The 26537-nt window shown below is 43.5% G+C and overlaps 1 protein-coding gene and 1 non-coding gene across 18 annotated transcripts in view; both read right to left on the bottom strand.

Annotated features, from left to right (window-relative positions):
- Window positions 1-26537, bottom strand: part of ARMC9 (armadillo repeat containing 9) — a 185285-nt gene that overhangs the window by 146698 nt on the left and 12050 nt on the right. For 15 of the 17 annotated variants that reach the window (XR_014080884.1, XR_014080885.1, XM_081585627.1 and 12 more), the window contains 5 exons: window positions 25790-25945; window positions 22387-22479; window positions 18899-18923; window positions 11642-11799; window positions 6442-6540 (listed from right to left, as the gene is read on the bottom strand). Coding sequence is in view for 15 of the 17 variants with exons in the window: in XM_081585627.1 (XP_081441753.1) it covers window positions 6442-6540; window positions 11642-11799; window positions 18899-18923; window positions 22387-22479; window positions 25790-25945 (531 nt within the window). In the remaining 2 variants the exon portion in view is untranslated. The remainder of the gene's footprint in view (window positions 1-6441; window positions 6541-11641; window positions 11800-18898; window positions 18924-22386; window positions 22480-25789; window positions 25946-26537) is intronic. The other 2 variants (XM_081585635.1, XM_081585632.1) reach the window with 1 other exon arrangement.
- LOC145543911 (U6 spliceosomal RNA) lies at window positions 26406-26515 on the bottom strand. The gene has a single exon (XR_014081156.1). It is a non-coding gene; the product is annotated as a U6 spliceosomal RNA (small nuclear RNA).

The following is a 26537-nucleotide window of genomic DNA, read 5'->3' as shown; positions in this document are numbered from 1 at the left end:
GTCTCTTTCAATTTATGGTTAAAAATTTACCTTCGTTGTAGCATGTAGGATCTGTTAATAGTTCCCTGATGAGGGGATTGACTGAACCTAGGCCTCCTGCATTGGGAGCATGGAGTCTTAGCCGCTGGACCACCAGGGAAGCCCCTAGAAAGCCAATGTTTTTGGTAAACACACTCTGATTCTTAAAGTCATCCCAAGGCTGATGACTTATAGCCAAGCATATAGGGGACATAAAAACTCAACTAAGCCAGTCCTCAGGGAGATGGCTTGAAGCCCCCCATCCTAGAGGGCCCACAAGGAAGTTACTTGTTTGAAACTCAGATGTCTGTGTGTACTTAATTGAAATTTTTTAAAAATGGCTGACTCACCAAGATTTCTGTACACAGACGTCATTGGAGCCATATCCTAAAGCACAGACTCCACAGCTCCTATCCTTCACTGTCCACGTGCGGCGCAGCCGACACAGCAGCGGCTGGCCAGTCCTTCCACGTGCACCTCAAGGACACGGTCAAGGATGCTGGATCACAAGGACGGTGCCACATCCTTTCTACCAAGATCCACGAGAGGAACTCTCCTCAGGTCTGAGCTACAGCATCGCCCCATGCAGCATTTTTTTGACCTGCCAGTTGTCAAAAATAATGTACTTAATGACTTGCTTTTAAACTGTAAGAGTAATACACTGAGTTGGAAAAAGTTCATGGTCTAAATGGTACCAGGGGACACTGGTGGCACTGAGATGGTCTATTGTGGGCACGTGTGATGGGCTCGTGGGCGTTCATTTTACTGTTGTGCTTCGGAGGCTGCATGTGCAGCGCAAATGTTGTCTTAGATGCAGTGAATATCATTGTCTCTTCCTTTATAAATAAATCATGTAACTGCTTTCTGCACTGGCTACTGGAAGTTCAGTTCAGCTGCTCAGTCATGTCCGCCTCTTTGTGACCCCATGAATCGCAGCACACCAGGCCTCCCTGTCCATCACCAACTCCCGGAGTTTACCCAAACCCATGTCCATCGAGTCAGTGATGCCATCCAACCATCTCATCCTCTGTCGTCCCCTTCTCCTCCTGCCCCCAATCCTTCCCAGCATTAGGGTGTTTTCCAATGAGTCAACTCTTTGCATGAGATGGCCAAAGTATTGGAGTTTCAGCCTCAACATCAATCCTTCCAATGAACAACCAGGACTGATCTCCTTTAGGATGGACTGGTTGGATCTTCTTGCAGTCCAAGGGACTCTCAAGAGTCTTCTCCAACACCACAGTTCAAAAGCATCAATTCTTCGGTGCTCAGCTTTCTTCACCGTTCAACTCTCACATCCATACGTGACTACTGGAAAAACCATAGCCTTGACTAGATGGACCTTTGCTGGCAAAGTAATGTCTCTGCTTTTAAATATGCTTTCTAGATGGGTCATAAACTTCCTTCCAAGGAGTACGCGTCTTTTAATTTCATGACTGCAATCATCATCAGCAGTGATTTTGGAGCCCCAAAAAATAAAGCCTGACACTTTTTCCACTGTTTCCCCATCTATTTCCCATGAAGTGATGGGACCAGATACCATGACCTTAGTTTTCTGAACGTTGAGCTTTAAGCCAACTTTTTCACTCTCCTCTTTCACTTTCACCAAGAGGCTCTTCAGTTCTTCTTCACTTTCTGCCATAAGGGTGGTGTCATCTGCATATCTGAGGTTATTGATATTTCTCCCGGCAATCTTGATTCCAGCTTGTGTTTCTTCCAGCCCAGAGTTTCTCGTGATGTACTCTGCATAGAAGTTAAATAAGCAGGGTGACAATATACAGCCTTGACATACTTCTTTTCCTATTTGGAACCAGTCTGTTGTTCCATGCCCAGTTCTAACTGTTGCTTCCTGACCTGCATACAGGTTTCTCAAGAGACAGGTCAGATGGTCTGGTATTCCCATCTCTTTCAGAATTTTCCACAGTTGATTGTGATCCACACAGTCAAAGGCTTTGGCTTAGTCAATAAAGCAGAAATAGGTGTTTTTCTGGAATTTTCTTGCTTTTTCAATGATCCAGCGGATGTTGGCAATTTGATCTCTGGTTCCTCTGCCTTTTCTAAAACCAGCTTGAACATCTGGAAGTTCACGGTTCACATATTGCTGAAGCCTGGCTTGGAGAATTTTGAGCATTACTTTACTAGCATGTGAGATGAGTGCAATTGTGCGGTTGTTTGAGCATTCTTTGGTATTGCCTTTCTTTGGGATTGGAATGAAAACTGACACTTTCCAGTCCTGTGGCCACTGCTGAGTTTTCCAGATTTGCTCGCATATTGAGTGCAGCACTTTCACAGCATCATCTTTCAGGATTTGAAATAGCTCAACTGGAATTCCATCACCTCCACTAGCTTTGTTTGTAGTGATGCTTTCTAAGGCCCACTTGACTTCACATTCCAGGATGTCTGGCTCTAGGTGAGTGATCACACCATCGTGATTATCTGGGTCGTGAAGATCTTTTTTGTACAGTCCTTCTGTGTATTCTTACCACCTCTTCTTAATATCTTCTGCTTCTGTTAGGTCCATACCATTTCTGTCCTTTATTGTACCCATCATTGCATGAAATGTTCCCTTGGTATCTCTAATTTTCTTGAAGAGATCTCTAGTCTTTCCCATTCTGTTGTTTTCCTCTATTTCTTTGCACTGATCGCTGAGGAAGGCTTTCTTATCTCTCCTTGCTATTCTTTGGAACTCTGCATTCAGATGGGAATATCTTTCCTTTTCTCCTTTGCTTTTTGCTTCTCTTCTTTTCCCAGCTATTTGTAAGGCCTCCTCAGACAGCCATTTTGCTTTTTTGCATTTCTTTTCCATGGGGATGGTCTTGATCCTTGTCTCTTGTACAGTGTCACGAACCTCTGTCCATAGTTCATCAGGCACTCTGTCTATCAGATCTAATCTCTTGACTCTATTTCTCACTTCACTGTATAATCATAAGGGATTTGATTTAGGTCATACCTGAATGGTCTAAAGGTTTTCCCTACTTTCTTCAATTTAAGTCTGAATTTGGCAATAAGGAGTTCATGATCTGAGCCACAGTCTGCTCCTGGTCTTGTTTTTGCTGACTGTATAGAGCTTCTCCATCTTTGGCTGCAAAGAATATAATCAATCTGATTTCGGTGTTGACCATCTGGTGATGTCCATGTGTCGAGTCTTCTCTTGTGTTGTTGGAAGAGGGTGTTTGCTATGAGCAGTGTGTTCTCTTGGCAAAACTCTATTAGCCTTTGCCCTGCTTCATTCTGTACTCCAAGGCCAAATTTGCCTGTTATGCCAGGTGTTTCCTGACTTCCTACTTTTGCATTCCAGTCCCCTATAATGAAAAGGACATCTTTTTTGGGTGTTAGTTCTAAAAGGTCTTGTAGGTCTTCATAGAACCCTTCGAGTCCAGCTTCTTCAGCGTTACTAGTTGGGGCATAGACTTGGATTACCATGATATTGAATGGTTTGCCTTGGAAATGAACAGAGATCATTCTGTCGTTTTTGAGACTGCATCCAAGTACTGCATTGAGAACCCCATGAACAGTATGAAAAGGCAAAAAGATAGGACACTGAAAGATGAACTCCCTAGGTCGGTAGGTGCCCAATATGCTACTGGAGATCAGTGGAGAAATAACTCCAAAAAGAATGATGGAATGGAGCCAAAGCAAAAACAATACCTAGCTGTGGATGTGACTGGTGATAGAAGCAAAGTCTGATGCTGTAAAGAGCAATATTGCATAGGAACCCGGAATGTTAGGTCCATGAATCAAGGCAAATTGGAAGTGGTCAAACAGGAGATGGCAAGAGTGAACATCGACATTCTAGGAATCAGCGAACTAAGATGGACTGGAACTGGAATGGGCTACTGCAAAGCTGGCACCAATTCTGGGCCTCCTTCCCCACATGCATTTTTTATACCAGCCTTAGCCTGGTTTACTTTTTTCTCACCCTTGTTTCCCTTTAACCATAATTTCTCTTTTCCCTCCAGCATCACTGAGATATAACTGACATGTATCATTGTGTGAGTTCAAGGTGTACAGTGTGATAACTTGAAAAATGTGTGTATTGTGATGTGATTTCCACAATACACAGCTGTCACGTCACCATTTTTTTCTAGTAAGAACATTTAAGATCTATTCCTTTAGAAACTTTCAAGTTCACAATACAGTATTGTTAACTATAGTCATCATGCTGTCAATTACATCCCTGGAACATACTCATCTTAAAACTGGATGTCTGTACCCCTTGACCAATATCTCCTCATCTCCCGTACCCCTGGCAACCACCAATCTACTTTCAGTGTCTATGAATTCTAACCAAAATTTCTTTATCTTTATTTTCTATTTTTTCATTTCTCATACGTGTTCTCATATGTGTGTCTTCTCATAATAAGTTGCTTCAAACCTATTTGAGAATGAGGTAGATTATTTTAAAACTAAAAAAGGCCTCTGTTTATGAAGACCCTAGTGTTACTGTGCAAACACTTCAGGAAAAACTGGGGCTCTAACCCTCGGCGGGGGGGCTTTGACTTGAAGGGGTCTCTGACCCTTGAGGGGGGGCTCTGACCCTCAAGGGGGGGTCTGACCCTCAAGGGGAGGGGCTCTGACCCTTGGGGGGGGCTGTGATCCTTGGAAGGGACTCTGAACCTGGGGGGGTCTGACCCTCAAGGGGAGGGGCTCTGACCCTTGGGGGGGGGCTGTGATCCTTGGAGGGAGGGCTGTGACCCTCGGGGGGGGGCCTCTGGCCCTTGGAGGGGGACTCTGACCCTCAGGGGGAGGAACTCTGACCCTCGGATGGGGCTCTGACCCTCGGGTGGGGCTCTGACCCTCGGAGGGAACTCTGAACCTGGGGGGGTCTGACCCTCAAGGGGAGGGTCTCTGACCCTTGGGGGGGGCTGTGATCCTTGGAGGGAGGGCTGTGACCCTCGGGGGGGGCCTCTGGCCCTTGGAGGGGGACTCTGACCCTCAGGGGGAGGAACTCTGACCCTCGGACGGGGCTCTGACCCTCGGACGGGGCTCTGACCCTTGGGGGGGACTCTGAACCTGGGGGGGGCTCTGACCCTTAGGTGAGGGAGCTCTGACCCTTACGGGGGCAGGACTCTGATTCTGGGGGTGCTTTGACCCTCGGGTGATGGGGCTTTGACCCTCGGGGCTGGGGGCTCTGACCCTGGGGGGGGCTCTGATCCTTGGGGAGGGGCTCTGACCCTCGAGTGTGCCTCAGGATAACCCGGCGTTCCCTCCTAACTGCCCAGCTCCACAAATTCGGCCTCTGAACCAAGTGGCAGGCTGGTATCTCCCGGGACAGGAGTCCATGAATTGAAAACTCCCTTGGGAGATGCTGGTGTACTCTACCTGACCCTGGCTGAGGACCCAACCAACTCCCTGAGCCTCCAGACGAGCTGTCCAAGGAAGGACACATCACCTATGGAGTATTTTGGCCTGTAATGCAAACCTGAATCTAACCCCAAGGAAACATCAACCACAAAAGGAGAAATGTTCTATTTTTAAAGGAAGGGAAGGACTATCTTCTTCTAAAATGTCAATGTCATGAAAGTCAAAGAAAGAAAGAAAGGACCTTCATGACGAAAGGAGGCTAAAGAGATGGGACAAGTCAACGTAACACTTGACCCCACACTGTGGGGTGGTGGTGGGGAGATGCTGTAAAGGGTGTTAATGGCTCAGCTGACAAAACTGGAAAATGCACAGCAAGGTAATGAGGTAAAATACTGCATCAATATTAAATGTACTGAAATTGATAATCATAGTTACATAAGAGAACATTCCTATTAATGAATGCACACTGTACTTAAGTATTTTGGAGAAAAGGACATAACATATGTAACTTATCCTCAAATGGTTCAGAAAACATATTGTGTGTGTGCATGTGTGTGTAGAGGAAGTGAACAAATGAGTTAAATACCAGCAGTTGGGGAATATGGGTAAAGGGTATGCAAGGGTCCTTTGGGCTATTTTTGCAACATTTCTGTATGTTTGCAATGACTCTAAGTATAAAGTTAAAAGAGAGAAAAAGAAAGGCCCTGCCTGAGACCTGGCAGTTGCCTGTAAAAGAAGATGAAGTTGCCTTGGTTTCCTCCTGACCTGCTGCTGTTACCAAGCCCTGGTGCCCACAGAGCGGCCCCACCTGGAAGAGACCAGCCTGTCTCCGCCCCAGGAGGCTGCCTTCCAGCTGCTCACTTTCTAAAAACAGCTTTCTTTTTCTTCTGGGAAGGTACAGATCTCCAAAGCCTGCTGAAATGCAGACCTCCCAAATGTGTTTTCTCCTGTTCTCTCATTTTTTAAAGTTATGGTATGGTGAAATCTATGGCAAGCCACTCCAGTATCCTTGCCTGGAGAATCCTATGGACAGAGGAGCCTGGTGGGCTACAGTCCATGGGGTCACAAGGAGTTGGACACGACGTTGCGACTAACACACATGGTGAAATCTGCAGGCCTCACCGTGCCGGGCCTCGTGAAGTCCACGCTGCGCGCCAGGCTCTGCCGCATCTGGTTGCTGAAGAGGCGGACGCAGACGCTCTGCAGGTACTCGGGTGTGATCTGCAGAGGACAGAGGACGGATGGCTGGTGAGTGTTGCCCTGGCTGGTGTGGGCACTGACTCTCCACGGCCGCTCCACAGGCGCGGAGGTGAGATTTTGCTTTAACATTGGAGCTCTAGCGAGTAGAGCCTGATGAGAAAACTAACACTCTCCAGGTGTGACCACAGGATAGCAAACTTTAAGTCATGTAATTGCAGTTAACATACTCCCTCTGTCCCGCAAAATAAACTTTTTTTTTTGGCCACACTGCCTCGCTTGCAGGATATTAGTTCCCCGACCAGGGATTGAACCTGGGCCCTCCACAGTGAAAGCGCCTAACCACTGGACAGCCAGGGAATTCCCATAAAATAAACTGATTTTAAACCAATTTTTTGTTAATTCAAGCAGTGAAGTCATGGTAGGGCAGGGGGAGGGGGGAGCGGTAAGAATGGATGGAAAGTCATGATAGAAAGAATGCCGGGCTTAAAATCTGAAGATCTAGGCTCAAGCAGTGGATTCAAGAAAACCAACGGGTCTGCCTTCTGCTTTCTGGACCTGTGGGAAGAGATGAAGGAGGCCTATGGCTCTGTGTCTTGGGGACCAGGGGAGAGCCCAGCACATGAGAGACGCTCAACAAACGGTAACTGAGTGAGTGATGGAGACTTGTTATGAACTACCCAGCGCTCGACAACGGGAGCTGGATTACTTCTGCATCAAAGCAGTTACACGATGGCCTCTTTCTTCAGCGCCTCTCATGCCTCTCTCATTAGCCACCATGATTCAGGACTGATATCCAGCATCTAAGGTGGTAATCTCTGAAACGTTTTCTTCTCATTTTACGTCTTTTTTTAAATATATATATAAATGAGAATTCCCTGGTGATTCAGTGGTTAGGACTCTCCCCTCATTGCCAAGGGCCCGGGTTCCATCCCTGGTCAGGGAATTAAGATACCACAAGCTGTGTGGTCAAAAAAAAAAAAAGAGGTAAGAGTGCCCCAACTTGTCCCCAGTCCACCCTGCCCCCAAAAGCCAGCCCCTAGAGGTTGTTGCTGTTTAGTTGCTAAGTTGTGTCTGACTTCTTTTGCAACCCCATGGACTGTAACCTGCCAGGTTCCTCTGTCCATTGGATTCTCCAGGCAAGGCTACTGGAGTGGATTACCTTTCTCTTCTCCGGGGGATATTCCTGACCCAGGGATAGAACCCGTATCTCCCGCATTGCAGGTGGATTCTTTACCACTGAGCTACCAGACAGTTTTACCTCTTTCCAGACTTTTTCTATACCCGATTGTTGGAGGGACACTTCTTTTCCCAGTCTCCTGACTCTGTGGTGAACTCCCACGTGCTAATGTAACAGGCGTCCCAATGCTTACTCACTCATGCCTACAAGAGGAAGACTACTCAACTGACCAGTGGGTTGGAAGGAGCAGGAACACTGGACTAGACCCCTTCTCTCCCTGTGGTTCTCCTGCCTGCCCCCTGGAAACCTCCAGTCTGTTTCAGCCACAAGAAAGACTGTTCCTCGTGGAGAATTTCTCAGATCAGCTGGGCTCCATCTCAAGGCTGCACCTCCTACATTATCCTCAGCCCATCTCCTCTGAATGCCTACAGGATCAAAATTTAAACATTCCTTGTTCATCCTGTGCATCTCACCTTTCCTTTTATACCAGTTCCTTTCCTACAACCTAGAAACGTGTCCAGATATATTTCAAAAATACCTTCCCCCTTCTCCTCCCAAGGTCCTCATCTATCAACCACCTTCTCGATGTTCCTCCCTCACAGCCACGGTCCTTAAAAGAACAGCCGATGTCTGCTGCCTCACCTTCCCTGTACCTGTCCACACACCCCAGTTGAGCCCCCGTCTGCATTGCCCCCACTGAAACTCCCATGGTAAAGGCCACCACCAATGACTTTCTAAATGGCAGACACACTGGACACTTCTCAGTTCTGGACTTCTAGAGTTTTCTGTGATTTCTGAGACTTTGGAGCAACCCTTTGCTCCTGAAATTGCTTCCTCTCCTTTGATACCAGAACCATTTCTTTAATGCGGGAATCTGATTCTGTCACCTTCTTGCTTAAAATAAGTGAAAAGAGGACAGGACATGTATACAATAGTTGACTAAAAGACAAAATATAAATGGCAAAAAGACATATGAAAATATATTTGGCCTCACACATAATTAAAGAAATGTAAGTTGAAACATTCAGAATACCAAGTTTTACTTACCTAGCCAGCAAAAATTTCAAAGTATAATCATGCCTAGTGTTGGCAAGTGTGTGAAGAAATAGATATTCTGATTCTGATATGTTACTGGAGGTGGATGGTGGGTAGATATTGTTGAAATCTTTGAAGAAATAATTTGGCAACATCTATCAAAACTTTAATGCCCATAACTTGTGACCTAGCAATTCCATTCAGGTGCTTATCTTCCGTACATTCAAAGGTACAGTATATATATATATACAGTATATATACACAGTATATATATATACAGTATGTATACTGTATATATATACAGTATACACAGGTATACTTATATATATGTATGTATATATATGTGTATATAAATACACATACAGTATGTACAACATTTTGTGTTATAGCAAACAAAAAAGTCTAAATGTTCATCATCAGAGATCTGACAAATTATGGCTCACCCTTACAGTGGAATAATGTACAAGCATTAAAAATAACGAAGCAGTGTGTGGTCATGTGGAAAGATCTCCAAGATACGCTGAAAGTGAAATAGCAAGTTTGAGAAGGATAATGGGTTACATGACCCCAAGTAGTATGTGTATATGCACACGCACGCACATGTACATGCGCAGAAGGATTCTGAAGTAATACACAAGTGTTAATCTTCCAAGAAAACGAGACTAAGGAACTGTGTGTATAAGTGGCCTTTTGCTCCTAACTACATACTCCTCTGAAGTGTTTCAATTTTTTACTATGAGCATGTATTTCTTTTACATTAAAAACAAGCTAGTTCAGATTCCAGTGCTGCCCCCTGCCCCAACGCCATGTCTCCCTGTCTTGACACTGGAGGCTCCCTGCCTGGTAGTGTGTGGGCCTCTGCTCGCACACTCCGGCAGTAAGAGCTCAGGTCCCACCTGTGGTCAGCGGGCCACACCAGGCATCACATCAACCCTGGCTGTGGCAGCCACATCAGGACAATGGCAGTTATTGTTTAATAGGAGAGATAGCAAAAGGAAAATACACGTTTTATTTCTGTACTATTTGAATTTTCTATGTGCATGCCTTCTTTTCTTAACAGTGATTATATAAGCCATCTTTGTTTTGTTTCTGGTACTTCTCTGAACTAAAGAAAAGTCGGTGCGTGTTATTTTCAGAACTAAAAAACCTGAACAATTTTCAAGATACACATTTCAAATGCTCCTCACTAACTGCAGGGTGAAACACAAGTTCCTAAGCACAGTCTACAAATCTCTCTGAGACTGTCCCTCATGCACCTCCCCTGCCTCGTCTTCCAACACATGCCACTCCCCACCCCCTAGCTTCGGCCATTCCAGCCACACCATGCAACTTTCAGCAGTTCTGTGAACGTTTGTGTGCTGTGTTTTCATCCGGGCAAAGACATTTCAGTGTAGGGTATTAAAACATATTTAAAAGAATCCACCTGCAATGTGGGAGACCTGGGTTCGATCCCTGGGTTGGGAAGATCCCCCGGAGAAGGGAAAGGCTACCCAGTCCAGTATTCTGGCCTGGAAAATTCCAGTCCATGGGGTGGCAAAGAGTTAGACACAACTGAGCGACTTTCACTCACTTTCACACGCTATTATAGCAAAAAGCAATCCACAGTTGTTGCTCTGGCCTAGAGTTCTGGGGTAATCCCAGGGAACTGCATAACTGATTCCTTTCAAGTGTTTACTTAAATGCCCACTTATGAAAGTAAAAACCTGGAAACAACCGTATTGTCCAACAATAGAGACCCAACACACTAAATAACCTGATGGAAAACACGGCCACAAGAGGTGAGCATCGTAGGAGGATATTTAATGACTTCAAGAATGCATGATTCAGTATTTAGGAGAAAAGCAGACTAGAAGACTGTGTGAACCGAGCCCATTTCTGTAAAACACATGTATCCAAGTTTTGGGGAAAAAAAGTCTGGAATGTTAACAAGTGTTATTACTAAGTGAGATAATGGCAGGTAATTTTAATCTTATTTTTGCATAGTTCTATATTTTCGAAAATTTCTAGAATACATTTCATTTTGTAATCACATTTTTAAGGTGTTAAAGCAAGTTTAATACATAAATTTATATTGGTGATAAAGTTGTATAAAGCTTAAAACACACACATACAGACACACACAGGAGTACAAGTAAAATTGGGGAAATCAGGATAAAGCAATAGATTGTATCAGTGCCAATATCTCAGCTGAGACACTGTACTATCGTTTTGCAAACTATTACTACTGGTGGAAACTGGGAAGAGGGTACAAGGACTCTCTGTACTATGCCTTAAAATTACACGTGAACCCACAATTACTTGCAATAAAAAAAAATTCTATTTCCAGAATGTGATTTTATTATGCTTTCTATCTTTTTATTGAGTAAAACACTCAAGTCACTCCCATTAAAGTCGGAAATAAGACAAACATGCCCATGAGCTCATTCAACTCCCAGAGTCTTAGCTAATCAGTTAAGTGGGGGAAAAAAGAAAGTTAGGATATACAAGGGGAAAAAAATATCATTATTTGAAAGTGATATGACTGCCAGTCTAGAATACAAGAGAACTGATCAAAAGAATCTCTCAGATTAATGGACTTCAGAAAGGTTACTGGATACAAAATCAGTATATGAAAACCCATAGGCCTCCTATATACCAAACGAATATCCCCCGTTTTTATGCCATGACATAATTTTTTTTCTGCTGCCCATTTATTCTTTGCTAACACTAAGAACAGGCTAAAGAAATAAAAACGTGGTAGGTAATGTGTCAGGAAAAATGGATGAAATACTGCAGCAGCGTGATAAACAGCTGTGCCCAGCTTTGTAAAGTGGGGGGCAGGTGTCATGGCTGGGGGTGGCGAGGAATCATCCGTGCCCACGACTCATCTTTGTCTCAAGAAGACATGTGGACAATGGGGGACCTCCTTACCATCTTGCCACTGACCGTGGCCTCCAGAGAATCTACCAGCTCTGCTGTGACTCCGATGAGGTTGTGGTAGTCGGCCTGGATCCTGTTGTACCGTTTCAGGTAAGTCATGGACCTCCGCTCAGCTTCTACCAGCTGCTGGTGGAGCTGCTGCAACATGTCTAGGAAGACGATTTACATTTACATTGAAACAAAACAAAAAAGCAATGGTTGAAAAGAAAAAGTCTACAAGGGGCTTCCCTGGTGGCTCAGTGGCAAAGAATCCACCTGTCAATGCAGGAGACACGGGTTCCATCCCTGATCTGAGAAGATCCCATGTTCCATGGAGCAACTCGGCCCGTGGGCCACAACTCCTGAGCCTGTGCGCTAGAGCCAGCAAGCCACAACTACTGAGCATACATGCTGCAACTACTGAAGCCTGCGTGCTCTAGGGCCTGTGCTCTGCAACATGAGAAGCTACTGCATCGCAACTAGAGAGGAGCCCCTGCTTGCTGTAACTAGAGGAAAGCCCATGCAGCAAGGAGGGCTCAGCACAGCCATAAATAAATAATTTTTTAAAGAAACAAAAACAAAATTTAAAAAGTTTTAAAAAACCCTACAAAGTAAAAAATAATTATATTCTTCTCAAGTGAGTACCACGCCTCCTGTAAGAATATTTTATTTTATTATAACAATGAACTTAGCACTATGTATTTAACACTTCTGTTTATGCCACATTTACTTACAAAGTGCTTTGTAATCACTGATCTTTTAGTTTCTTCTTTTTGGCCGCACTGCATGGCAGGTGGGATCTTTGTGTTCCCTGACCAGAGATCGAACTTGCGCCCCTTGCATTGGAAGCACAGGGTCTTAACCAGTGGACGCCAGGGAAGTCCTTGATTTTTTTAATGTTTTACCCTGATAGTTCAACTGCTCATCACTGACTTTCCTAACAAAATCTATTTCCTTGGCTGAATCCCATACAACTTCTTTCAGTTCCTCTCTCTACATACATGAGAAATGAACTCAATGATTCTTTTTATCATCAGTTCACAAAATGGCTGAACCAAAACTGAGTCTTTTTCTCTGTTTGTGCCCTGTGAGTCTGTATGAGGGATAAGTTCTTCCTTTTAAGTAAAAGTTAGGGCTGCGTTATGGGTGCTGAGAAAATTCAAATCCACAATTAGGTAAGATGCCAGGTGTTCACTCTGCCAGTTTGAGAAAGCATAAGCCACCCCACTGGGCCTTAGAGCAGTAGCCTTGAAAGGTTCTAGGGTTCTCTTCCTGGAACCCCACCACCACCCTGCCCCCATCCTTCACAGCAGCACAAGGTGACCAAGCCACCCTAGGCACAGCTGGAATCTTCATTGGTGTCCACTCTCCTTGCCTCTGTCCTACTTTCTCCCTTGCCTGGAAGGTCACACTTTTGATGGAAGGACCTGTTGCTGCCCCCACACGCATGTTAACTCACTGTGTCCCAAACCAGGTGCTGTATAATATGTAAAGCCTTCATTTTAGAACACATTTCATGCATACAGAGAGACTTTAAAATTATCAAGACCAAATACAGGCATTACTTTATAATAACTTTAAGGAGTATAACCTATAAAAATATTGAATCAGTATGTTATATATATACCTGAAACTAATATAATACTGTAGATCAACTATGCTGTGCTATGCTTAGGTGCTCAGTTGTATCAGACTCTCTGTGACACCATGCACTGCCTCACATCAGGCTTCCCTGTCCTTCACTATCTCCCAGAGTTTGCTCAAACTCATGTCCACTGAGTCGATGATGCCATCCAACCATCTCATCCTCTATTGCCCCCTTCTCCCCTTGACCTCAATCTTTCCCAGCATCAGGGTCTTTTCCAATGAGTCAGTTCTTTGCATCAGGTAGCCAAGTATTGGAGCTTCAGCTTCAGCAACAGTCCTTCCAATGAATGTTCACGGTTGATTTCCTTTAGGATTGACTGGTTTGATTTCCTCGCAGTCCAAGAGACTCTCAAGAGTCTTCTCCAGCAGCTCAGTTTGAAAACATCACTTCTTTGGCGCTCAGCCTTCTTTATGGTCCAACTTCCACATCCATATATGACTACTGGAAAAACCAAAGCTTTGACTTTATGGACCTTTGTTGGCAAAGTGATGTCTCTGCTTTTTAATACACCTAGGTATGTCATAACTATCTTTCCAAGGAGCAAGTGTCCTGTCATTTTGTGACTGCAGTCACCTGGTGGGCCATATATGGCAGCTATTATTATTATTTCCTTTCACGGAAAAGGGTCAGAGATTTTCTAAATGTATTTCTATATAAGTAGATCACTTGAAAAATGGCAGAAAGGTTATGTCCTAAAGCAGTGGTATGTAAACTCTGAAATATATCAGAATCATCCAAAAATAAAAATTATTAAGCTTCAACTTCAGAGAATGATTTTGTGGATACTGGATAGGGGCTAAGTATCTACATTGTTAACAAACTCCTCAAATGGCTCTGACACATAACTTCATGTTTGAGAAACACTGCCCTAAATTATCTATTCTTCTTAATTTGTATCCTTAACAGCTGTGATGATAACCCACATTCCCACTGTATTTAAAAAACTTTCATGTTTCACAATTGTTGATGTGCAGAAGTAAAATACTCTAACTATTAAAACCCCAAATATCACGTAATGAGTTATTATTATTATTTAATACCCATCAAATTTCAGTATTGAAAGGTAACTTTAAAAAGTCATCTGAAACAAATTTATATCCAGTATTTGAACCTCTGGAGAATATCCCTGGAAATCATTTATCATTCTCCTAATACAATATTGACAGTCACTACCTTCTTCCCCTACTAAGTATTTTTTAAGCTTTTTCATACATCCAAAACTCAAAATTACATAGATAAGAACTTTCAAGGATGAAAATTTTAGATTATTCACGGTCCCATTTTATGGTAATAAATATTAGAGAGAATCTATGAGATTTTTCTCAACATGTACCAAGTGGCAGATGAATGAAATACCAAAACCCATTAGCTGGGTCAAATGACTTCTCAAACCGTCAATGTTAATGTCACCCAAGTAGTCCCTCTTGAAAGGGGACTGCATCAAAAAACTCCCCTCAGAAACTCATTGTCGATTAACTAAAGGTAAGGGACTATTTGTGGAGCTTTTACCTTGGGAACAAAGAAATGGAATTTATGACAATTTCAAAGTATGGTAACCTGAGAGAAAAGAGCCCTAACTACCAGCAGCCTACAGAAAAGAGTTGCTGTTTAGTCGCTCAGTCGTGTCTGACTCTTTGTGACCCTATGGACTGCAGCCCACCAGGCTCCTCTGTCCATGGGATTCTCCAGGAAAGAATACTGGAATGGGTTGCCATGCCCTCCTCCAGGGGATCTTCCTGAACCAGGAATTGAACCTGTGTCTCTTCATCTCCTGCATTGCAGGCGGATTCTTTACCGCAGAGCCACAGGGGAAGCCCATAAAACCCAGCATTTACTTATAAAAATTAATTTCATTCATGGAGAAAAAATTCAAATTTTATAAACAGGAAAGAGAGAAGTAGGCAACTCCTTCTCTGTTAGCAAAAACAGTCTGCTATCCAGAGACATCAATGTACAGACAACTTAACAGTTATAAACAGGACCTGACCATTACTGTATGATATCTGGGTTACAGCTCAAAATATCAACTCTATTTCTGAGCATTAAACAGAACTCTGACTCTTTCTTTTCCCTGTCAAAAGTTTTATGAGAGAAGGACAACTAAGCCAAGATGCCTTGCCTTCCAAGATGTCAACTTTTAGTGGAGATGTCAGGGCCCATGTTATTTTAATGAAACTGCCATAGTCGTGCCAGCAAAACTTATTGAGACATTTTATATTTCAAAGTCACTGACATAATTTGTACAAAAGTCCAAAGAACTGCATTCTTTGGACAAAGAACTGCAAGCTTTAAACAAAACATATATACAACTAAAAGAATGCCAGTTAAGGTCACAGACAGTTTTTTTAATTCCAGCATGAAATGAAACAATAACAAAAGCGACGGAGATCTTCACTACAGTACAGCAGTCAAGTTTTCTTATGTTAACATTTATACTTCATTTAGATGCATTGTTTTTTTTATAAGAGTAGATGAGATTTAACTTTGGAGACCCCCTAGGCTGCTCAAGACAATACCTTTCAAAATACAGAAATTTTTTCTAACCTAATATAAAAATCAATGCTGAATATTCATTGGAAGGACCAATGCCAAAGCTGAAGCTCCAATACTTTGGCCACCTGATGCGAAGAGCCAACTCATTGGAAAAGACCCTGATGCTGGCAAAGACTGAAGGCGCGTGGTGAAGAGGGTGGCAGAAGATGAGATGGTTAGACAGCATCACTGACTCAATGGACGTGAATCTGAGCAAACTCTGGGAGACAGTGCAGGACAGAGGAGCCTAGTGTCCTGCAGTCCACGGGGTCATAAAGAATCGGATACAACTCAGTGACTGAACAACAACAATATAAAAAGCTATTTACAACTCTGAACTCCAGAAAAATGATCAGTTGCCCATTTTCTGAAGGGGCCAAATGAATAATGCCAGGAATGCTGAAAGATGCTATTTCTATATCCTTTTTTAGATGGCTAGGTGAAAATAATAATCCAACATGCTATGCTGCCAACCTAACTTTTTATTCCTAACACCATTTTTAATATAATTCCTTTTGAGAGACTTTTCCACACTCCAAACACTTTGCCCACCCTTCTTCCAAAGTTTAGGGAAATAATAAAGAATTAAAAAGAGAGAACCAAAAGAAGAAAAGAAAAAGTTAATGGAAATCTCACTGCGCCCATGAAACCTTCCTATCCAGACACATAATGATATTATCCAGTCACTCAAAGTGGTGACAATTAGCTGTGGTGACGCTGGGCCTGGACCTGAGCCCCTGGCACAAGTGCCTTGCCGGGTGCTATTCCCTCATCTCCATGGCGACACTGCATTTGGGGGCTATTCTGCCGCAGAAACACACTGGGCCTGCTAGACTCAATTCCACAGACATCCTGCTTAGCTAGCCTAGGAAAACTCAACTCAAATCAAACTTAAAGAAGGCTCGGAACCCTGGCCTCCTTGCTGAAATACCAAATGAAAGGTCTGTAGGAAAAAACACAGGCTCTTCTACGTCCACTCCCCCCACCCATGTTTATTTTTGTCTGCAAAACCGGGCCGCTTACTGGAGACATAACTGGTTCCTGGCAAGAAGCTATCCCCCTAAACTGCAGGGCATGCCGGGTGACAGGGGCTGGCAGAAACTTGGGAATCCGGGAGAAGTTTCTCACCACCTTCCTGCCTTCAGTGCCTAGGAGTCCAAAGACTGAATCTGAACAGGGACTGAACAGACTCAGTCAAGCACTGAGGCAGGCCTTGGGGACCCGAAGACACAGGTGGGGCGGTGGCTTTAAAACATGACTGCAAAGTCTTTGACACTCCTTCCCATCAAGAGGTGGAACGTAATTCTCCTTCCTTTGAATGGGGGCTTCAGGAATTTGCTTGTAATGAAGAGAACGCACCAGAAACAACACCGAGTTACTTCAGAGCCTGGGTGAAGAGGTGAAACGGCTTCCATCCGCACCCCTCTGGGGACATTCACCCCGGGTGGGAACCCGGCCGCCAGGCCCTGAGGAAGCCCAGGCCACGAGGAGAAGTCCACTTGGGGGTCCCGGTTCAGGGCCTGTGCTGAGAACCCAGCCGACAGCCAGCATCAGCCATCACACCCGTGCTCATGGAAGCCTTGGAGGTGGCTCGACTCGACCCGGCTCCGTCTACACCCGGGAGAAACCCTGAGGGAGAACTGACTGAGCCCATAATTCCCAGACCACGCAAGAGGATAATAATAACAAATGGACACTGCTGTTTTATGCCGCCAGGTCTGAGGTGGTTTGCTTGGACGGCTAGAGAAACAGAAGTAGTGAAGCACAAGAGCATTCCCGGGAGGTGCATGGCGAGACCCGAGTGCCAGCCCAGCTGGAGAGTTCCACCTGTGCCGAATGGGAGAAAACCGGGCCAGACCCGCCCTGGTCAAGGCCCGGAGCTGCACTGATGCAGTCCTGGGGGCTGCACTGGTCCTTGGGGTCACTGTGCTGGGGGCAAAGCTACCCCGACGGTTCAAGGCTGCAGTCTGTGACCCTCGGAGAGGTCCCTGTTGACCCCACGAGGACACATCTGCGCCCCGCTCCTCCATGTTCAGGCAGACGGAGAGGAGCGGTCCTGAGACCTGCCACTCCCCCACGCGGGGCCCCAGGAGCTCCAGGAGCAGCAGCCTGGCCGCAGAAATGGCTGTACAGTTGGAACCGCTGGGCTGGAGGCCACAGGGCTCCCGAGGTGGAGAACAGACACCCAGGGCTTCCCACCTGAAGTTACTGAAGCCCCCGTGGGGGTCTCAGCACTGTTCATCCTCCCAGTGCTGGAGAACCAAGAGCCAAATGGCAACTTCCTAATGCTTTTGTTCTTTGGAAAACTTTGACTCTCTAAAAGGAAACAGAGAAACAATGGCAGGAAGTTTTGAAACCCTCTCTGGCAGGACTGCTGTGAAAAAGACAAATGTGTTATTTCACGTAGTAACACTCCACCTGCTGGGAATCGAGGATGATGCCATCGGTACTTAGCAAAGGCAAGAAGCACCTCACACACCCTTTCCAACAGAGTAACTTCAGCCATTGTCATAATCATGTTGTATCAGTGACAAAACTCCTACAAAGAACCCCACTTGTGGCCACCACGTTAACTTAAATTTTTCTCATCTTTCTGGAAAATGAACGGGTCTGGTAAAGATGACTCATCATGGAAAAACCATCATTTTATGCTAAAAATTTAAGACTGGAATTCCTACTTTGAATGTGAAAAACGGAAACGCTGTATAAGAATGGACACTCCACATGCTGCTGAGGTAAGACCCTGTTAGACTAGGCTAGTTCAAGGTAAAAGTGAAAGACACGGAAATAACTCTCTCCCCATTCGTGCCGCACTGCGCCGTCTAACTGCTGCTGCCGTGACATTTTTCTGGCACCTGACTGGATTCTCCCCATCTTAGTCGTCGACATACAAGACAAAGCTAACCGTACCAGCCACCCTGAGAAGTGGGCCTCAAGGAACGCAGAGAAAAAGGACTGTGAAGCAGTTCCTAAGTATTTAGACTTTCAAAGCCCTCTTTTGCCAAGTCTGTGGAATTCTCTCCATTTCATTACTTAAAACTTGAGTCGGCGAAGTTGTTATTTAAAAACGGTTAATCTAGATGACTTACCTTTGTTGCTTTGTCCATTCTCCTTCTGGGATGAGAAGTTCAGGAAAACAGGCATTCAGGAGACAGTACTCAGGGTATCTCTCTCATTGTGCTGGGCCATCTGGGAAACAGCCCCGGTGAAAAAGAGAAATCTCAGGACAGGGAACCGGAACCCGATCAACAGTGAACACAGTTAACCGACCTTTCAATCCTGGGGTTACTACCCTTAAGGAAATCCTCCTCTCTCCATCTCAGGAACTCGTCTGTGAGTCCAACAGCCCCCTAACTGGCCTCCTTACCAAAACATTGGACTAAAAATGCAAATCTGTGTTCATACGCTTTACCTCTGTACCTTCAGTGCTAAAGCAACTAGCCTAAGGAAATTGAGATTTTGATGAAAAGGACATGGCACAGTGACTGTGACCACAGACGCTAGTGCTGGGTGGCCTGGCTTTGAACCTCAGCTTCCACACATCTGGCCACATGACTGAAGGCCAAGGCGTTCACCTGTTTTATTTGGGTTTCCTTACTTTTTCTGGTAACAGCTTTATTGAGATGTAATTCACATATTATAGAATTCACCCATTTAAAGTGTACATTTCCATGGTTTTCAATATATGCACGGAGTTGTCCAACCATCACCGCAATCAGGAGTGGAATATTTTCATCACCCAAGAAAGAGACCCTGTGCCATCAGCGGTCCCCACCCCCTCTCACCACCCTCCCCTGCCCTAGGCAGCCACTTACCCACTCTCTACAGATGTGCCTTTTCTGGCCCCTTCACACACATGGAATCACACAGTATGCAGCCTTCTGTGTCTGGCTTCTTTCATGTTAGCACCGTGTTTTCAAGATTCATCCATGTAGCAGTACAGATCAGTGACTCACTCACTTGTATTGCCACGCAACATCCCACTGTGTGCACCTGGTCATCCACGCATCAGACCATGGACATCTGGCTGGCTGTACTTTTTGCCTATTTTGCATAATGCTGCTGTGAACATTCATGTACAAACTGCTGTGTAGACGGACACTTTTGTTTCTCTTGAGGATACAGCTAGGAGTGGAATTGCTGGGACATAGGTAATTTCTATGTTCAAACTTTGAGACCACCTATTTTTGAAGAATATTTTAATGCTATGAGGAAACATTCTCTTCATTTAAGAAAAATATTTAAAAATATACATACATAGAGATGTCTATCCTTGCTTATTGTATACATTACATACTTTGAAATGTATGTGTGTGAACAAATGCATTTCTGTGCTTTCTAAACTTTCTATAAGGAATAGGATCAATTTTATAATCAGGAATAAAAAGAGAGTGATTTAAAAAAAATGTAAACATGACCATGTTTTTCTCCTCATTACTTAGGGGACCTCACACGAACCTCCATGACCCGGCCCTGCCTGGTCTCTGACTCTCTCCATCTCAATCCTGCCCCAGAAACACTGAATCCTTCAGTGTCCCAGACACACTGGCTCAGCACTTGGGCACAAGCTGTTCCCTCTACCTGGAACTCCTATCCCTCATTCTGTCTGCCTCGCGGACACTCATCTTCATGTTCAAAACTCCAGCTAAGACAATGATCTTGGCTTTTTCTTTTATCCCTAATTCCTAGCATACTATTCAACCTAATATATGTGCTGAACTGAACTCCAAATATTTCCACGTAAGAAGGAAAAGAGAGGAATAATGTTTAAAGTTACCTACTGGACTTCAGTGTATTTGCTTCGAAGCAAATGTTGAATGGGATGAAAGGTGACAAGTGTTTTCAAACTATAATACAACAGCTAACAATAACACAAGTGCTTAGTATGTGTTGGACAGGTTTAAGCAGGTTTTTCATGTATTAACTCAATCCTCATACTATTCCTATGAAGTGGGTGCTATTATTAATATACCAGTATCATTTATTTTGTAAAAATTTTCTTTTAGAATCTTTACATTATAGTTGGTACCTGTTACCTTTAAGGAGAAAGGCTTTTTATTTTTAATTTTTTTAATTATTCATTTGGCTGCACAGGATCTTTAGTTGTGGCAGGTGAACTCTTAGTTGCGGGATGTGGGATCTAGCTCCCTGACCAGGGATTGAACCTGGGCTCCCTGCATTGGAAGTGCAGAATCCCAGCTACTGGACTGCCAGGGAAGTACCGAGGAATACTTTTTAAAAGTGTATTAAAAAAAACATAAACCAAGTTGGAGAAGTTCTAATTTCACTGAAAACTGTCCTTTTATACAAAACTCTAAGAGGGAAAGGAACTGGGTATGCAAACATGTGGGCAGAGGGAAGAAGTTGAAGAAAACCTTAAAGGATATAAAAGTGGAAAGGGGAGGTGTACTAAGCCCGTCTGGGGGCAGTCTCAAGATGAGGTGAGGAACTGAGTACAGGCAAGAGGGAGCCACTAAACGATCAGGAAGTGGAAGCAGGAGAAACGTGTCATGAAATCCTAGGGATTTCCATTCAAGGAGTCCAATTAGGAAAACAGAGTCCAGTGCTTTGGAGTCAGAATGGAAGCAGAAGGCATTACTCAGCACAGTGGCCTAAACTTTTTATTACCGTAAACAAAACAAGCACCAACTTTATGATCCAAAATGCTAATTCTTGTCATGAAATAACTTTTGCTCCATTCTTGTTCAGAATAAAAGGAGACGAGCGTCCTTAGAGACCAACCAGCTCTGGAAGGGAGCATCCACGGGCAGGGAGCTGCTCCTCCCTGGACAGCCTCCACTTCCACCTCGTCCTGGGCCTCTGTCCGGTCAGTGTCCCCCTTCTACTCTCAAAAGTGCCTCTGTTTAAACTGGATCGTGGTGATGGCTGCTCTGTGCATTTGCTAAAAATCATTCAATAACATACTTACCATGGGCAAATTTTATGGTATGTAAATTACACCTCAACAAAGTTGTTTTTTAAAAGCCCTAATTGGAAGGACAAGTTATATATGAATTGATCCATACCACATGACCCCAAGGCCTTAAGTGACTGACCTTCAGTAAAGGGACAATTCCAAAGAGCTCTTTTCTAAGAAGACAGACATTTTTGTTTTTTTCCTACTCAAGACAGCTTCTTGGCACATGACATGAAAATAAGACCCTTGCCAAGTCTCAGAGACCCAATGCCATAGAATTCAACTCGTTACAGGCCTTGGCACATGCTCTTGTTAGTGCTTCATTCACTCCTGAGTATGGAAGCAGCCCAACCACAACCACCCCTATCTGAGGCCATCTAGGCAATTCTTGGGCTTCCCAGGTGGCGCTAATGGTAAAGAACCCACCTGCCAATGCAGGAGATGTAAGAGGGTTTGATCCCTGGCTTGGGAAGATCCCCTGGAGTAGGAAATGGCAACCCACTCCAGGATTCTTGCCTGGAGAATCCCCATGGACAGAGGAGCCCGGCAGGCTACAGTCCATGGAGTCACAAAGAGTTGGACACAAGAGAAATGACTTAGCACACACACACAGGCGACTATTAATTCCAGAGGTGGTCTCCACTTGCTTTAAAAGGATACATACAATGTTAAAAGCTTTGGCGTGTTACTAGCTTTGAACATTAAAGCCAGAAACTTTTCCAATTTCAACTTTAATTCTGGAGTCCAAGAATCCTAAAGGTAAGGAAAAAAGAACAAGGAAAAATAAGAAAAGCACCAGATCATTAAATGCCAACAAACATTGTCAAGCTGTGGCCTTCAGGATGAAATAGCTCTGCCACAGTTACTGAAATCAGAAGGAAGATGTCTTGTCAGTGGCATGATGCTGTAAAAAACAGGTTTTAGGACATTTGACCAATTCACTTATAGAAGATTCAAGAGGCCACGGCAGGAGGAAAGGACAAAGTACTTTCATAAACAGGGAAAAAATAACCTTGTACATGATTTGAATATTTCAAGGATGCCAAGTAACCTTATTAGGCTGAATACCAAAAATAATTCAGTATGGTTTAGGCATATGTGGCACTGGCAGGCATATGCAATTATCACTAAGTTACAGAAAGTCTCTGGAAGAAAGGGACTCATTTCCATAAACCTCACTCAGACAAGAAAAACAGAAAGAAGCGGTCATCTGCCTCAAATATGCCATCGTGTCCAGCATTCTGATATGTGTCTAGTTTGATTTCTTCCTTAAAAATAAATTATTTATCTCAAATAATGTTCACTGAGAAGGAAAAAATAATGACTTATGTAGTGAAAGAATAAGTGTCACAAGCAAAGACCTTTCTCGGGACAATTTTCTTAGGGTTCTTAGACAAGGGTATCTGTCATTAAACCGTGAGGTCCCACTAAAAGAAGTTCTGCCGCTAAAAATTCACGTCCACTTCCAGCTCTCATCACCCACACCTCCCATCCAACTCCACTGGTCTATCCAGTGCATTCTCTGACTCTTCAGAAAAATACTGCCAAATAAGCAGAAAAGTCTGATATCTTAAAAAAGATTTTGTAATTCCCTGACAGAGCACGATGACTCTATTTCTAATGGGTCTGTTGTGGGTTGGACTGTGTCCCCTAAAAAGACATGTTGAAGCCTTAATCTCCTCAGAATGTGAGGTCAGGGGAGCGGGGACACTGCAGAAGAAATTAGCTCAGAGGAGGCTGAATGAGAATAAGCTCTTAATCCAATATGACTGATGTCCTTATAAGAAGAAGGACATTTAGGCACAGATACAGAGAGAAGACAGCCATGCAAAGACAGAGCAGAGATTAAGAATCATGCAGCCACAAGCCAAGGGACACATAGGCTACTGAAGCTGGAAAAGGTAAGGAAGGATCTTCCCCTAGAAGTTTCGTAGGGAGCACAGTCCCTCGACACCCTAATTTCACACTTCTGGCCTCGTAAACTGTGAGACAAGCAATTTCTGTTGTTTTAAACCACCCAGTGTGTGGTCCTTTGTTATAACAACTGCAGGAAACTCATACGGTGTGCCCCAGCTTGAGGCTCTCTCTGCTCAATGGTATAGAAATGAATCTCAGGAAAGGATTGCTAGGTTGGCCAACATAAACCAAGACATCTTAAAAAAAAAAAAGCAAAATAAAATATTTGGGTATCCCTAAGACACACTAGATACACTAGAGTGAAATGATACAATCAGAGAAAAAAAGACAGGTGACCTGCAAAAGAACAGCAATCAGACTGAAGGCCAGCTTCAAAACTGCAACAGTGGGAGTCAGGAGACAAAATAAAAAACCTTCAGTTTCCTGAAAGAAAATAACTGTCAGGACCTCCCTGTGGTCCAGTGGTTAAGACCCTGAGCTCCACTGCAAGGGGCATGGGTTCAGTCACTGGTCGAGGAATTAAGATCCCGCATGCCACACGGAAAAAAAAAAAAAGAGCTGTAAATCTAGTATTTTAACCCTGCCTGAGAAAGCAGTACAGATGCTTTCAGACAACAAGAACTGAAAGAAGGGATCTTCAATGAAAGGAGATTCTAAAGGAACATCTTTCAAGTAGGGGCAAAAACAATCCCAGATGGAAGGGCCTCTAACGCAAGGTGGAGTAGTAAACAAAAATACTGGTGAATCTAAGGGTAAATCGATACCCACACTGACTGCATAAAATTTAAATAAGTTCAGATTTTGTGGGGCTAAAGTATATACTAAAATATTTGACAACTACAGCCCATAAGTTAAATGAGGTCCTTGTAATGGTCAGGAAGAGAGTACAGATACTAACTTTAGATTTTATTATGTACACTGAAGTATCTGTGATGACTACTGAAAGAATATATTTAGAGAGCCCTAAAAGGAAAAAAAGAGGGGAATAAAATGACTCTGTGAATACTGATGATCTCTAACCTCCTGAACTCTGAAGAAGAACTTGAACGCAGTCTTGGAACATCAGACCTGCCGAGGACTCAGCAGGAACCTTTCCCTGACTCTCCCAGCTCCACCTTGCCTTGACCTAAGCAGCAGCCACACTGCCATGTCATAACTCTCATAAACAAAACCTTGACTGTGAGAAAATCTAACCTTCCATTGCAAGGTTCATCACCTTTGTAACTGTTTTATATTTTCAACCTTTTAGGAGAAGACAGTAAACCTAAATTGGGACTGACCAGAAAAACAAGCACAGAATTCAACTGTGCTACTATACAACAACCTGGCTTTGACAGAATGAGTCAACCACTTGACCTTCAATTTAGCAGCTGGTATTCAGGAGTAATGCAATTGGTTTTACTGAGTTCAATAAACAGAGAAAAATAGTAGAAACTGAAATGTACTGAGTTTGGAAGAATTGCATCCATTGTTCAGTGGCTGGGGAGCAAGTGCCACACAAATTGTTGAAAACAGTGTGAGAACTTTGGAAAAACTATCCAGTCATATCAAAATATTTGTTTCTAAATACATTTCAATAAACCTCTCAGTGGAATGTATTAATTTTAGTAAGTCAACAAAAATTACCTTAATAGGTACATTTTATTTATAAAAACGATGCTAAAATGTTAAGTAAAATGAAATATAACAATTAAAAGAGCTATAGACAAACAGTCTGACGGAAATAACGTAGTACAAAATCAGACAGTCAAATATATACCGAGTAAGTGAGAATTTTAACACAAATCAAAATATACATGGCCAGTGATTGTGTAAAGTAGCCTAGATTTTTCTCTGGCTACTAGTTTTCATTATAATTGAATAGGTTATTGTTTCAATACTGCAAAAGTTTACACAGAATGACTTCAGAGGTTAGTATGTTTTACAATATTTTGTCAGTCTGAGTTAACAAGTCTTGGTGCAACAACAACAACAACATTTTATAGCAGAAGAAAAGTTTGTTAATGCAAATTACCTGTACATTCTTTTAAAATACAACATATGCAAATTTTAGTGTTTTTTTACAGCATCCTTCAGAAACCACCAGCGTATAAAAGGTGGAATTGCCATACTGCCCAGGATCCAAGATCTGGAGACAGTCGCTTACCTGGAAGAGTTCTTTAAATGAGGGGTGCACCATGGGGTTGGGAACAAAAGGCAGGGCGTAGAAAGGGAGGAACTCCGTGGTCTGGCTCAGGGCTGCCCCTTTGGTCTCCAGGTAGGTTTTGAAGTAAGAAATCCTTTCATCCAGGTCTTCTTTGTCCTGCAAGGAAGAGAGGATGTCTGCGATCTCCTGCTTGACGCCGGTTCACCGGTTCACCTGTCCTCCCTCCAAGGCTCCCTCGGTTCCAGCCATGTCACTGGCATCCTCCTCGCCTGGTCCAGCCTGCAAACTGTCTCCAGTCATCCGAACATCACCCCCTATTTCACCGCTTCATGAAACTGCCAGGAATATCAGAGAACTAGATGTATAATATATATAGTCCAGCGCTGCCTTTTCACTTTATCATTACCATTTTCTGATATCCTTAAATTCATCAACATCTTTCTTAATGGCATGACAAAACCTCATCTTGTGGGTTTATCATAATTTATGTAATCAATCCCCCATTATTAGATATGTACATTGTTTTCATAGTACAGATAGCAGAAAAAATATTTGTCTGCATTCCTGTGATTTCCTTAGGAGAGGTTTTGAAGGGTGAATAGTTTTTTTTTTTTTCAAAAATATGGAACTCTTCACAAATTTGCATGCCATCCTTGCACAGGGGCCATGTTTATCTTCACTGTGTCATTCCAATTTTTTTTTTTTGAGAGTATATGAGCTGCCAAAGCAAGCACTTAAGGGTGAACAG

The sequence above is a fragment of the Giraffa tippelskirchi genome, chromosome 3 (assembly GCF_054371585.1).
Source record: "Giraffa tippelskirchi isolate mGirTip1 chromosome 3, T2T-mGirTip1v1.2.pri, whole genome shotgun sequence".
NCBI lineage: Eukaryota > Metazoa > Chordata > Mammalia > Artiodactyla > Giraffidae > Giraffa > Giraffa tippelskirchi.
This window is presented reverse-complemented; position numbering and strand designations above follow the sequence as displayed.